This window comes from Dreissena polymorpha, chromosome 1, assembly GCF_020536995.1.
Source record: "Dreissena polymorpha isolate Duluth1 chromosome 1, UMN_Dpol_1.0, whole genome shotgun sequence".
Lineage (NCBI taxonomy): Eukaryota > Metazoa > Mollusca > Bivalvia > Myida > Dreissenidae > Dreissena > Dreissena polymorpha.
Window position 1 is genome coordinate 79,061,097 of NC_068355.1, and position 16,037 is coordinate 79,077,133.

The window sequence follows — 16,037 nt, forward strand, 5'->3', positions numbered from 1 at the left end:
CTTGACCTTGAAGGATGACCTTGACCTTCCACCACTCAAAATGTGCAGCTTCAAGAAAACGCCGCTTTGATTATTATTTTTGACCTTTGACCTTGAAGGATGACCTTGACCTTGAACTTCCACCACTCAAAATGTGCAGCTTCATGAGATACACATGCATGCCAAATATCAAGTTGCTATCTTCAATATTGAAAAAGTTATGGCCAATGTTAAGTTTTCGGATGGACAGACGCCATGTATTTGACATTTGACCTTGAAGGATGACCTTGACCTTTCACCACTCAAAATGTTCAGCTCCATGAGATACACATGCATGCCAAATATCAAGTTGCTATCTTCAATAGTGAAAAAGTTATGGCCAATGTTAAAGTTTTTTCGGACGGACGGACAGACTAACGGACAGTTCAACTGCTATATGCCACTGTACCGGGGGCATAAAAAGTTATGGCCAATGTTAAAGTTTTCGGACGGACAGACGCCATATATTTGACATTTGACCTTGACTTGAAGGATGACTATGACCTTCACCTTTCACCACTCAAAATGTTCAGCTCCATGAGATACACATGCATGCCAAATATCAAGTTGCTATCTTCAATAGTGAAAAAGTTATGGCCAATTTTCAAGTTTTTGGAAGGACGGACAGACGCCATATATTAGACATTTGACCTTGAAGGATGACCTTGACCTTCACCTTTCACAACTCAAAATTTTCAGCTCCAGGAGATACACATGCATGCCAAATATCAAGTTGCTATCTTCAATAGTGAAAAAGTTATGGCTAATGTTAAAGTTTTCGGATGGACGGACAGACGCCATATATTAGACATTTTACCTTGAAGGATGACCTTGACCTTTCACCACTCAAAATGTGCAGCTCCATGAGATGCACATGCATGCCAAATATCAAGTTGCTATGTTAAATATTGAAAAAGTTATGGCCAACGTTAAAGTTTTTTCCGGACGGACGGACAGACTGACATACACACATACAGACACACTGACAAACAGTTCAACTGCTATATGCCACCCTACCAGGGGCATAAAAATCTTTTAATTTCTTATTTTACTTTCATTAGAAAGTTAAACTTTTAATTTCTAATTTTATCAATGCTTAAAGCAACAAAAGTAATGCATCAAGTTTTTTCCTCTTACAGGCTGTGTCGCACAAATTAAAGAAAAGGCTGTTTCCAAATGGCAAAAAGTAAAATCTTTTCCAAAAAATCTGGCCAAAATTTCAAAAAAAAAGAGGCAAACTTTTAAAATGGGTGATTAAATCCGTCGAATAAATCTTGAATTTGTTGTGGTCTAACTTTTATGAATGTTACTACCATAAATTGCGTTTAATAATAAAACGCTCTTCACTTTTTCTGTAATTGCAGACATGGACTGTTAGTTGTTCTTTGGAAATCATTCATTATAAACAGCTGAATCAATCTTTGTTTGTTAGTCTACAGATATTTATACCAACATTGATTTTCTGAATATTTTTTGCCCTTATTTGTGATTACAGAAAAACTTGTATATAAATAACAGCAGCAAAACTTACCACTATGTTTGAAAAGAAGAAATTTCCCCGGTCCTCATCGTAATGGAAAGTCGTGGCAAACAGGGAAATCAAACAGAGACCCAAGACTAGGGCACCAATCTCTCGCATCATCAATGTTTCCAGAGGATTGAGCTTCTATAACACATAGATCAGGGCAACTTTTAGCACCAATAAAACTATTTCATACAGATTTAGAGATTCATGTTTCATTTACACATGTCAAACCTGGATCTAAAATAACACACAAAAGAACAATGTTGCTGTATGTTGTTGCTGTATGTTAAATGAAAATGTATATCAGTTTTTAACCTTGCACTGTTATTGTTGTACCTGTGATGGGATCACCCAGGATGGGAAGGCCAAGTGCAGGATACCGAAGCTGAAGTCCATAAGAAAGATGATTCTTAGCACGGTGCTCACGTGCCCCTTCTGTTCTCGGCCTCCTACCCTGTATCCCCCACGCCAGAACTGGTACACAGAGGCAACCAGCAGTAGCATGAATGCTGACAGGTCAAAGTACACTGTCTGGAAACAAAATGGGTTTACTAGAAAATTGCTTGGTATGTACAAGCCTTTCACATATTGATACATGTAGCTGAAGTAAGATGCAAATTAAAATTCCATGAACAAAACTTTTCTCTGTTTATGAAATAATCACTATTACATGTATATGATTGTGTTAGCTAAATTTGTTATTAATGATTACATGATTTGGCAACCATTCACCTTATTCAGCAATTATCACATAGTTTCTTTTTATATAAACAGGACTTAAATTATTTAAAAAATTTGATTTAAAAATTCAATTTTTGAGAAAATCCACATTAATTTCCTGATGCAGGAAATTTGTTTTGCTATTTCCATTTGTCTCCGTGAGTAAATGACTGCCCAGGAGAGTATTATAGTGTTAAAAACTTTCTTAAATTGATCAATTTTTTTCCTTACTTTGGAAAAGAAGAACAAATTACGTATTTAGCTTCCACATGATGATATATACAGCATGTTTTATTTTTTATTTTGGTAATGGGACAGGGCCCCGTTTGATTGGGAAAAGTAATTTTGTTTGACGAAAATTTGGTAATCATTGTATTTTTGGGGGGGCAAACAAATTGTTTAAAATTTAAAGAAAGTGTTTTCCATAATATGTTTACTAGGTTCAACCCATAGAGCTGAATATGTTGGGTTTATTTATACTAAAAAAACTTTTTGGAAACCATCACTAGGGAATTTAAGGCAGGGCTCGACATTAAGTTAAGGGTAGTCTGTTCTCCGAACAACGAAATTGTTAGTCCGGACAAGTAAATAAAGAATTTTCTTGTAAGTGGTCGTTATAATTTAATTACTTAGAAAATATGCCTTTAAATCCGTTATTTCTGTGGAGTTACCACATAAAGTTTTAGATTATGTTTTGTTTACGTTAAAGCGACAAAGCGTGATATATTCTAATGGTTCTATGTGATACTACGCCATACTATTCACAAGGGAAGCAACCATTAACATTTTTCTTTGCCAAGAAAAAAAGAATATTCTGCCGTGTAAAGAATATGCATTTTACGACACCGGTACAATCCGATCTAACAGCACTTGTATTATTTCATTATTTTGCAAACTACTGAGCAGAATAAGATATAATCGCCAGGACAAGATGCTTTTTGTTCAGGACAACTAAAATTTAGGTCTACTTGTCCGACTGGACAAGTGGCTTCAAAAGTTAATGTCAAGCCCTGATATTAATCAGTCATTAGGGAAAAGTATATACTTTTTGACATTGAGAATCTGCCCCAATTTATGCCAAACAATAACACTGATATATACATGCATAAAATTCTCTGAAATACATTGGGCCAAATAAATTTCTAGCCATAAACACTATCTCTAAATCCAATAAAAAATACAGTGCACTTCTAGCCATAAATAGAATGTTGGACCAAATATACAGCTCTTTTCTAGCTATACAAACAATGTCGAAATCAGAAAAAAAACATTCTGTTAATTTCTAGCCATCAAGTTACCAATATGGAATAGTTATATCTTGAAAGGACGAGCGAGTTTCCCTTAAGCTGTCGTCATAGAGGCTAAGAGAAAAAAATCTGATGTCAAATCTTTTATTTTCTGACCAGTTAGACACTTTCATTTAATGAAATTCCTTTTCTAAGAGCATACAAATTATCTACTCCAAAAGTAGAAATCAAACAATTTTTTCACGCACTTTTATATTCTGTATCATCCAAAATTCATAACCAAATCCAGTTCAGTCAAGATGTTGGTGCCAACATTATCACATTCACGCTTGTGTAGTCAGGGCCCTCATTTGGCCGTTTTTGGGGCTGAAATTCAGCCCCATTCCCCCATTAAAATAGTATACATTTTCCCCTATTTCAGCTAAAAATTCCCCTAAAAAAAATATTTATTTTTTTACTTTTATACCTTACTTGCCAGCTGGTATTGTGCTATTAACCTTTGATTAAATGTATAATTGTGTAAATTACATTAGCAATTTTAAGTGCTGAATGGTTGGTGAAAAGACCTTCTAAAATTCCCCTTTTCGCCCAAAATGACGCAAAATTGCCCCCTTTAAGGGCCCCGGCCCCAATCCCCCAAAGTGTAGCAAGGGCCATGGTAGTGCGACCAACACTAACACTACTTGCCTAACATCAAAGACATTATGCCAGCTGTCAATCGGATTCTTCTTACACTACAATCAGCCCTCAGGAAGCCGAATACATGGTGTCCAAACATAAAGGTGTATTCAATAACAGCACATGTAACACATCAATACTGACCTATCTTAACCCATGTTGCGCTGTAGATTCAGTTTACACGACTTATTTTAACATAGAGAACAAGTTTTCATTTAAAAAAATGCACTACAAACTTTTGAGCCATAAGTAAAGATCTCAGGGTTTTCTGTGATACAAAGTTTTATTCAGCAATCAAATATTAAAGACCACACTTATATCTAGGGAGAATGACGTGATGTTGTACATGAAGTCTAATTTTCACATGTTTTCTGCGATCTAACTCAACTTACTATAGTGTAATGACTTTTCAGAAACTTATTTTATGCTTTCTGGTGGTTTATAGAGAAATATCAGTGAAATAAAACTGGTATTTCACTGTTCTAAACAATGAAAAATAACACTAACAGTGAAAAATATCAATATTTTTCACTGTTTTACTGTGAAATGACGTCATTTTTCGCAAAATGATGTCATAAATCCAGCAAAATTATCCAGCTAAACTCTTTTACAATGTCAATTAACAGTGAAAAAAGCATAAAATAAAAAGAAAATTTGTTGGATTCGATGGAATATCGATTTTTATTCACTTGTGATCATAAAAAATACATATTTTCACATTGTGGCTGTGCCACTCGTGAAAATATTATTTTATATGATCTCTCGTGAAATAAAATCGATATTCCATCGAATCCAACAAATATCCTCTATACATTGTATGTCATATCAGCCCCTTGCAATCTTTATTTCACACATATTTGAAGTACATGTACAAGCGCTTAGGTTTGCTTGACGAAGGTGCTCATCCTGCAGTACTTGTGCATAATTTAATTTTTTGGTCCCCTGAAAACAATGTTTTAATCTAAATTAAGACTAAGAGTACAGATTACTTCTAGTTAAAACATGTGGAAATAAAAAATGCTCATTTGTTAATTACCTTTTCTTGAATTTCTCCAGGATTGTGGAAATAAGTGTACACCATTAGGATCACTACAAACATACTGCTCTGAAAACAAGAACATACATCACTAGACAAAGCCATCATCATAAATGTGGTTATAAAAATGATTACAAACATGGCACAAACTAAATCAGCAGTTGTCAACATAAAAACACCAATAAAAGATTGATTTTTAAAATGTATTAATCTCATACAGTATGATAATGGTGGAAAATTGAAAAGATTTTCTTTGATGTTTTGCATTTAATCAGAAGAGAATGTATTATTAGTGAACGAAAAACAACAAGGGACAAAATTGTCACAAAACCAGGTTTTCAATTTGAAAAAAAATCTGATAAAGGGAGACAACTCAAACTGAACTGATTTCTTATAATTAACCCCCTTTGTTTCAAAATAATTCTATTTTTAGTCTTGACCTTGACCTTATGATGTTGAACAAATGTGCCAAATGATTTTAAAATATCACAATGAATGACAAAGTTATGGCCCTGACAAGCTTGTTCCGCCCGCCGACATTCGCCAATCTAATAACCAGTTTTTTCCTTCGGAACACCTGGTTAAAAATAATTAAGGCCAATGGTTTTTACAATATCACTATGGTAATATATTGTTTTGAACTCCCTTTTAATTATTTTTTAAAGGTTTGTAAATAATTTATTATATACTAATAGTCAGTTCAGCTGTAAAAAAATAGAATACCCACATAACAATCCCTAAGACACTTAAGCACAGTTTCTCCACTAAAGCAGTTTGCAACAACTGTTTTATCATTATCGTTAATTTATGGTATAATTTTTATGATGTAAAATCTTATCGAGTAAAAAATCTCAATTTTTTTGTATTCATCATCCAAAGTGAAAAGAAAATAGTTTTAATTTCAGTGAAGGACTGTTTTTTCATCTCATTTGTAGTCACATCAGAAAAAATCTTACTTTGAAGTAAAGAAATGTCCTCTAAATAGTTGTACATTTGTACCTATACATGTAAAACCAATGTTTTAAGGCTTGGATACTTGCATTAGTTTCTTACCATTAATCTTGTCCACAGATTTACTCCCACAACATTTTCATCTCTCGTTTTTCTGGACAAATACAAAAAACTGGCCAGGCCCATTAACAGAGATGCGAAAACACGAGTCAGGAAGGCCAGCATAGTAGAACTTGTCCCTGGAAACTAAAGAGAATTATTGTTATCACAAAAGAACCATAAATAATTAATCAATAATTGATTTAAAATGCTTGACTACATGAAGTTCAGAACTCGATTAAAAACATGCCTTAAACTGAAGATTCAATTCGTGTTTGTCATTAGTGCCTCATAGCAAAATACTTATTAAATACACTTGCCTAAGGATTTAGATGACCCTTACCAACATTCCTTTCTCCTTACCTATGTACTGGCCATGGAACCCTTTACCTCACACCTAGTCTAATAAAGGAGTTGTTTGAAATTCTATCTATTTTGCTAGACTCCCTGAAATGTCTGAGCTATACTTCTTAGGCTCTGTTACACAATATTTTACAACTGTTTATTAATGTACTGATAATATTGTCTCACAAGAACTATGGCTTATAGAGGGGACTTTTAAGGTGGCATGTTTACTATCATTACACATACTAAATGGCTCAAGATTAATATAGAATAAGATTACAGAATAAGCATGTTTAATTAACATAAAGTATATCTTTTACAATTACAAACCTTCAAAGACTCATTTGTCATACATGTTCCTTTAATACTTTTAAAGCACATAAAACCCCAAAATCAACGAATATTTAAAATCAATGTTCTGTGTAGCAATGAATACAAAATGTAGCCAAAATTTCAACGCTAGATGTGGTCTGGTAACATAGAATTAATGCAATACAAAATGCTTGTTTTTATTTTTTTGTGTCACAATATATTCAATGTGAATTTATGGCTACAATATCAACACATTTACTAGCGAACACGAGACTTGCTTGGGGCAGCTCCAGAAACACGACATACTTCTGATGAATTATCTGTCTCTTTTTTTTTTAATGCAAATCATTAATATTTGCTAATGCTGTTTGTTTGAAAAGAACATCCTTTTTTGCATGTAGTAATCAGTGATTTTTTTGCTAAAAATTACCACCGATTTTCGGCTGCTTCCCAATCGCGAAAATCAACATTTTTCCCAAAAAAGCTGACCAAAATTTCCCAAAAAAGCCCAATTTCCAAAAAAAATATTTTTATTTTTTTTTAAGAAAGAAGTCTATTATGACTTATGATTTCTTAACTCTAGATCCAAACTTTTTATTTAAACATCCTACAAAATATATAACTTCAATTTAGTCCTTTTTGTCGATAAATAATTCCAAAATTTGCCACTTTTATCAATTAAAACAATCCCAATTTGACAAGACTCCTTTTCCAAAAATGGCTAGAAAAATCCCTGAATATGCACTTAAAACAATTTTAATTTTGTTACTTATAATCATATTCATAATGCTTAATTTTTCCCAATTTCATGGTTTATCGCACTAATTTTCCCAATGTCATGGTTTATTGGGCTACTTTTCCCAATTCAAATGGCAAAGGCTGTAACAAATAAGAGCAAACAAGAGGGCCATCAGGCCCTAAGGCGCTCACCTGAAAGCCAAAGGAACTAGACTACACTGCAACGCCGATATATCGCGGTTGGTGGGGTCCAAAGATCGCGAGCGCGATATATCCTGCGCGCGATTTAACTCGGGAAATGTCTAACTTAATTGTATTGCGGTTATTTGTCAAATTTCCCCAATGTTTACATTTTATATATGGCGCTGCTACATATTTGTAAAGTAATAATTGCAAACCAATTCTACAATAAACATTTTCATAACTACATACGTATCTGTATTTATCATAAAATACAAAATGTATATTATATTTTTTATTTTCACTTACGATCTCTCGCGAATCAGCTAAAAAGAAGAATTCTTGCCGTTAAAAAAAACCTATAAAATATAATTGTGCATAGATTCGAATTTACACTTATAAATAGTCCTAATGAAGGAATTGAAACAGCGTAACGGTAACGATGTACAGCATGTTTGAATTATAATTTATTAAGAGGAAATGTCAATGCCACATAATTTGCGAGATACCGCGGTACTTTAGTTGACATTTACAACGAAACTTTTAATGGAAATTAAATTATCTCAATTTTGCATCCGCTACCAAATTTTTATTAATAAAAAATTCCACCCATGCCAATTTTCGCGCGCTTTTTATCAGGACAAAGAAATTCATGACCAGCACCGAAATTTAACGATTTACATACCAGTAAACTGCCATTATTACCTTTGCAATGACACTAATTGGTTGTTTCTTAAGTGTTAAAAACAACCTCAGCCGTGTGTAAACTAATCGACTGTTTTTCACGCTTCATTGCGTTCAATAGTAAGCCGCAAAATATAGGGTGTTAATACTAGCTAGAACCGTTTTTTTGCTGTTAGCGAATTCTCACATTAAAACGTGTCATTTAGTGATCATGCTCGTTGGATCTTTGGGAGCCATAGCCAAAGCGCGATATATTGGACAGCGCAATATACCGGTCCGCGATATATCGGCATTGCAGTGTATTCTGAAAAAAATGCAAGCTGATTCATGAAGAATATTTTGGACCAAAAAAGTGACTTTTAACATGTTTTTTTTTATATTTGACCTTGTGACCTAGTTTTTGAGCTCATATGACCCAGCTTCAATCTCTGGCAAAATTTCATTGGGACAAATGTTCTGACCAAGTTTCATGAAGATTGGCCAATAAATGTGGCTAATATAGTGTCAACAAGTTTTCACTAAAGCCATATAAGGACAACTGCCCCCCCCCCCCCTGGCGGCCATGTTTTTCAACAAACCATAACCATTTTCAAACTCACTCAAGCTATTGTTAGAACAAATGTTCAGATCAAGTTCATAAAGATTGGATAATAAATGTGACTTCTAGAGTGTTAACAAGGTTTTGTAGTAAATAGCCATTTAAGGAAAAATGCCACGCCCCCTTGCGGCCATGTTTTTTTACTGATCTAAACCATTTTTGAACTTAGCCCAGATATTATTAGTTCAAATATTCTGAATAAGTTTCATGAGCATTGGACCAATGTGACTTCTAGAGTGTTAACAAGGTTTTACCATACAGTAAAGCCATATTAGGAAAACTGCCCCGCCCCATGGCGGCCATGTTTTTCATTCAACTGGAAACATTTTCGAACTCGTCCAAGATATTATTGGGACACATTTTTGACCAAGTTTCATGAAGATTGGACTAAAAATGTGACTTCTAGAGTGTAAACAAGGTTTTACTATAGCCATATACATAAGGAAAACTGCCACGCCCCCTGGCGGCCATGTTTTTCAACCAACCGGAACCATTTTCGAACTCGTCCAAGATATTATTGGCACACATGTTCTGACAAAGTTTCATGAAGATTGGACTAAAAATGTGACTTCTAGAGTGTTAACAAGGTTTTACTAAAGCCATATAAGGAAAACAGCCTTGCCCCCTGGCGGCCATGTTTTTCAACCAACCGGAACCATTTTCGAACTCGTCCAAGATATTTTTGGGACACATGTTCTGACAAAGTTTCATGAAGATCGGACAATAAATGTGACTTCTAGTGTTAACAAGGTTTGCTATATATAAAACTGCCACGCCCCCCTGGCGGCCATGTTTTTCAATCAACCGGAACCATTTTCGAACTCGTCCAAGATATTATTAGGACACATGTTCTGAGTAAGTTTCATGAAGATTGGACAATAAATGTGGTCTCTAACAAGGTAAATTGTTGACGACGCACGACGGACAAAAGGCAATCAGAATAGCTCACCATGAGCACGTTGATAAAAAAATCACTGGTTATCACGTTTCAAGCTTTTGTGTATGAATTTGTGTTATGAGACAACCTTTTCAGGGAAATGGTGTAGATGTTAAAATCATACAGGTGCTAGAAACGTAATATTTCCCGTCTATCGCCATATCGATGAGGCTAGTGAACACTTACAATATCTGTTCAGTGTTACGGGTTTTGTTTTTTTATCTTTTTTATAGGTTTTTAAGTTTTTCAAACAAAATGGGGAAAAAAGTACACTTTAATGGGGAAAGCCACAAATATTCAGTTGTAAAAAATGCAGATCGAAGGCCCTGTGGCTCCTTCCCCAAACTCAGCGTTATAGATAATGTTTGACCCATGGGGGTTAATACCCCCACTTTTCAAAGCATTGGGGTAAATGGTCAAATTTTGCCTTGCTCGAAGGGTAATTTGCTAAAAGTAAAACAAGAATATAGCTGGGGTACAGACACACTACTTTATTCATGTTCAACACAATAAACCATTAACTATGTGTATTCCTTCATAGTAGTAGTTTTCTTAAGTGTTTTTTGTTTTTTAACTGTCTTTGGTTTAGAGGCTTCCATGAGCCTTTTCCTCCTGCGTTTTTTCCTCCTAAGCCAGGTCTGGACACACTTAACTTTCAACAGTTGTTTGATTAGCGTTTAAGTGTGTCCTTTCTGATTTGAAAACGGAGGAAATTAAATCATTCAGTATTGGCAGTACAATGTTTTTACTCAATACAACTTTTGCCGTATAAAAAGAATTAATTTTACTTTGAGAAGTAATTTGTTGTAGCTTCAAAGAAGCCATGCAGAGACCTCTTCATGTAATTCAGTAAACACATAAGCGCTTGACTGTCTGTTAAAACAAGAAACCGTCGGAGATGGGCGATGCTCTCCAAAGGTTTTTTGTCACAATATTGCACTATATATTCAGATAAAAGGAAACGTCTTGAGGGCACAGTAGTTGGGGGGGGGACAATAATTTTTTTATAGAAAATTTCAAAGGGCCATAACTTTGTGAAAAATTATCCGACCAGAACCCGCTGATAATATGCAGATCTCCTCTTGGTAGTGAAGCTTCCCATAAAGTTTCATTGAATTCTGGTCATTAGTTGCTGAGAAATAGCCCGGACAAGAATTGCACGATATGTACAGTTAATGGAAATTTTCAAAGGGCCATAACCAGGGTTGTCATTATTAACTGATTGCCGATCGAATTCATCGGATAAAATCACCAGAAAATCGGTTGTTTTTCCCGAATCTTTAAAATTGCGATCAGAAGTTTTGATCATGCAAACCAACAATTATTGACGAGGAATAACCGTACTATAGTAGAGCGACGCCCGGTCATTCAGTCAGTTCGTAAACTCCGCTTAAGAGCTACTGTTTTCAATGCATTTCTCAGCGAGTGGCCAATATTGATTTTTCCAGCTGTCAATCAAATTCTTCTTGGTATGCACGTCAATCAATCAGCGCTCAGGCAGCCGAATACACGCCGACCCCACATGAAACTGTATCAAATAGCTGTGCATTTCACAGATTATTACTGACCGTATCTCAAAGAATGTAGCACTGTAGTGCGTAATTAACTATTTTTTTTAGTTAGAGAAAAGGTTTCCATATCTTAAAAAATGCTCTTCAATTTTTTACCAAAATAAAAGATATTATAAAATACCATACCCCCTTAAAATGTTCAACTAAACTCTTAAATATAGATCAAATTTGAGAACAGGGGTTGCAATGACCTCCCAGCAGTCCTTCCTAAAATAAAAATTTATTGCCAGCCAGGATGTCCTATAATCATGCAGCCTTTGCCAGCCTGGACTGATAATTTTTGGCCAAAAAAAGAAAAATGATCATTAAAGACAACAAAGGGCCATGAATCCATGATGGCCCTGAATCGCTCACCTGACTAACCAAATACAATCCCAACCCAGATTTCATCAAGATAAACATTCTGACCAAATTTCATAAAGATTTGATGAAAACTGTGACCTCTATTGTCTACACAAGGTTTTTCTATTTTTTTAGACCTAGTTTTTAACCCCAAGTGACCCAAATACAATCCCAACCCAGATTTCATCAAGATAAATATTCTGATCAAATTTGATAAAGATTGGATGAAAACTGTGACCTCTATTGTCTACACAAGGTTTTTCTATTATTTGACCTAGTGACCTAGTTTTTGACCCCGGATGACCCAAATACAAGCCCAACCCAGATTTCATCAAGATAAACATTCTGACCAAATTTCATAAAGATTTGATGAAAACTGTGACCTCTATTGTCTATACAAGGTTTTTCTATTATTTGACCTACATGTAGTGACCTAGTTTTTGACCTTGTGACTTGTTTTTGACCCCGGATGACCCAAATACAATCCCAACCCAGATTTCATCAAGATAAACATTCTGACCAAATTTCATGAAGATTGGATGAAAACTGTGACCTCTACCATCTACACAAACAAATTGTTCACGGTTTTTCTATTATTTGACCTAGTTTTAGACCTCAGATGACCCATATACAATCCCAACCCAGATTTCATCAAGATAAACATTCTGACCAAATTTCATAAAGATTGGATGAAAACAGCGACCTCTGTTGTCTACACAAGGTTTTACTATTATTTGACCGAGTTTTTGACCTAGTGACCTAGTTTTTGACCCCATATGACCCAAATACAATCCCAACCCAGATTTCATCAATATTAACATTCTGACCAAATTTCATACAGATTGGATGAAAACTGTGACCTCTACTGTCAACACAAACAAATTGTTGATGGACACGCACGCATGCACACACGAAAATACGGACGCAGGACATCACACGGTCACATAAGCTCACCATGTATATGTTAAAATTATTATAGTAATTAACTATTTGATATCAATATTTATGAATGTCACTGACAAATAATTAAACTTTATTCTTCTTTATCAAATAGTGTACTTCTGAGAGCTTCATTTTATTTATTACAGTGAGAGGAGGTTTTGGTAAATAACAAGTTCGGTAAATTGGATTTATATAGTAAATGCCGCGGAGGTTTTTGTAAATTGGTATAAATGGGGATTATCACACCTTTAGTCGATAGGCGTGTACACTAATTGAGTTGCACCAATTAAATTATTTAATTAAAATGTACAGAGTTGATGTTATCAATTGGGAGATGTTTGCAAAGTGTTAATATTAATAACCGAGGCTTGCAACCTACTAGTATTACTATTCTAATCAAGGGAGATTATTTATATATTACAAGACTTTTATATTAAGGCAGGGTTCTCAATAAGATTAAGAGCCGGCTGCCGGCCAAATCGGCCGTTTGAAATCAGATTTTGGCTGGTTGAAAATCGCTCAGTTTCGAAAAATCGGCAATTTACTTTTCGAAATTCGCGTGTCTTTTCGGTAATTTTGCTCCTTTTTGCTATTAAGCAAAGACGTCAATTGATTATCTTCCTTAATGCATTACAACAACAACAACAATGAATGGCGCAAATTGGAATCGGTCAAAAACCAGTCAATGAACAAGATGTGTTTGTGAAACACAATGCTGCCCTATATGACGTTTGACCTTGTAGGATGACCTTGACCCTTCACCACTCAAAATGTGCAGCTCCATAAGATACACATGCATTTTAAATATAAAATTGCTAGCTTCAATATTGCAGAAGTGACATTACATGAGCAATTTTGATCCATATATTTGACCTTGAAGGACGACCTTGACCTTTCACCACTAAAAATGTGCAGCTCCATGAGATACACATGCATGCCAAATATCAAGTTGCTATCTTCAATATTGCAAAAGTATTGATAAAATTAGCGATTTGGGCCACATATATTTGACCTCTGACTTTGAAGGATGACCTTGACCTTTCACCACTCAAAATGTGCAGCTCCATGAGATACACATGCATGCCAAATATCAAGTTGCTATCTTCAATATTGCAAAAGTACTCATAAAATGAGCGATTTTGTCCACATATATTTGACATCTGACCTTGATCTTTCACCACTCAAAATGTGCAGCTCCATGAGATACACATGCATGCCAAATATCAAGTTGCTATCTTGAATATTGAAATACTGCAAAAGTGTACATAAAATGAGCGATTTTGACCCATATATTTGACCTTTGACCTTGAAGAATGACCTTGACCTTTCACCACTCAAAATGTGCAGCTCCATGAGATACATATGCATGCCAAATATCAAGTTGCTATCTTCAATATTGCAAAAGTTATTGCAAATGTTAAAGTTGGCGCAAACCAACCAACAGACCAACAGACAGGGCAAAAACAATATGTCCCCCACTACTATAGTGGGGGACATCAAAAGAAAACAAGAGCACCGCCTTGCGGGTGCAGACCGCTCATCTATTTTCTTTTTAAAGGTGAAGGGACTCTCATTTTCAATCACAAAGGAGGGAGGGGTGGAGTGAAGAGGGGTGCATTGTGTGGGGGTGTGGACATTTATAACATTATCTTCCAAAAATGCGAAAAAAAGGAAAAAAAAAATCGGGAAGGGGGGGGGGGGGGTGGGGGGGGTGGGGGTGTGGGGGGGAGGGGGTGGGGATTCTTGGGTGCGATGGTTGGACGGTATTTCAAGCATAAAATAATAAAAATAAATATTTGTGTGTTTTAACCGTTTCAAAAAAAAAAATATAGGGGGGGGGGGGGGGGGGGGGGGGTGAGGTGGGGGGTATTGTGTGAGGGTGTGGTGGTAATTTGTTAGATGATCTTTAAAAAAAAAAAATAGGGGGGGATTCGGATGGGGGGAGGGGGGGTGAGGGGGGGGGGGATACTTGGGTGCGATGGTTGGACGGTATTTCAAACATAAAATAATCAAAATAAATAGTTTTGTTTTTTAACCGTTTAAAAATAAATAAATTTGGGGGGGGGGGGGATGGGGTGGGGGGGGGGGGGGGGGTATAGTGTGAGGGTGTGGTGGTCATTTGTGAGATGATCTTAAAAAAAAAATAAAAAAATTAATAATAATAGGGGGGGGGGGGGGGGGGGGGGCACGGGCGATGGTTTGGGTGGAGTCTATTGTGGTATGTCAGGTAAGAGTAGTTTTGTCAAAGTATCAATCAAATCTAATCATAAATAAAGAAGTTATGGCAATTTTAGGACAATTTAATAATTTGACCTTGAGTCAAGGTCATTCAAAGGTCAAGGTAAAATTCAACTTGCCAGGTACAGTAACCTCATGATAGCATGAAAGTATTTGAAGTTTGAAAGCAATAGCCTTGATACTTAAGAAGTAAAGTGGATCGAAACACAAAATTCAACCATATATTCAAAGTTACTAAGTCAAAAAAGGGCCATAATTCCGTAAAAATGACATCCAGAGTTATGCAACTTGTCCTTTTACTGAACCCTTATGATAGTTTGCGAGTGTTCCAAGTATGAAAGCAATATCTATGATACTTTAGGGGTAAAGTGGACCAAAACACAAAACTTAACCAACTTTCAATTTTCTAAGTATAAAGGGCCCATAATTCCGTCCAAATGCCAGTCACAGTTACATAACTTTGCCTGCACAGTCCCCTTACGATAGTTAATAAGTGTTGCAAGTATGAAAGCAATAGCTTTGATACTGTAGGAATAAAGTGGACCTAAACACAAAACATAACCAAATTTTCAATTTTCTAAGTATAAAAAGGGCACATAATTCTGTCAAAACGCCAGTCAGAGTTACATTACTTTGCCTGCACAGTCCCCTTATGATAGTTAGTAAGTGTTGCAAGTATGAAAGCAATAGCTTTGATACTTAAGGAATAAAATGGACCTAAACACAAAACTTAACCAAAATTTTCAATTTTCTAAGTATAAAAAGGGCATATAATTCTGTCAAAATGCACGCCAGAGTTATCTAACTTTGCCTGCCCAATCCCCTCATGATAGTAAGTAAGTGTACCAAGTTTGAATGCAATAGCATTGATACTTT

General features: G+C 35.4%; 1 protein-coding gene across 1 annotated transcript in view; it reads right to left on the reverse strand.

Moving 5' to 3' along the window:
• The window catches only part of LOC127837121 (uncharacterized), a 34,746-nt gene that overhangs the window by 4,714 nt on the left and 13,995 nt on the right, over positions 1–16,037 (reverse strand). Inside the window, exons 2-5 of the mRNA XM_052363958.1 lie at positions 6,278–6,421; positions 5,225–5,293; positions 1,880–2,074; positions 1,550–1,684 (exon numbers count right to left, since the gene is read on the reverse strand). Of these exons, the coding sequence (XP_052219918.1) occupies positions 1,550–1,684; positions 1,880–2,074; positions 5,225–5,293; positions 6,278–6,421 (543 nt within the window). The remainder of the gene's footprint in view (positions 1–1,549; positions 1,685–1,879; positions 2,075–5,224; positions 5,294–6,277; positions 6,422–16,037) is intronic.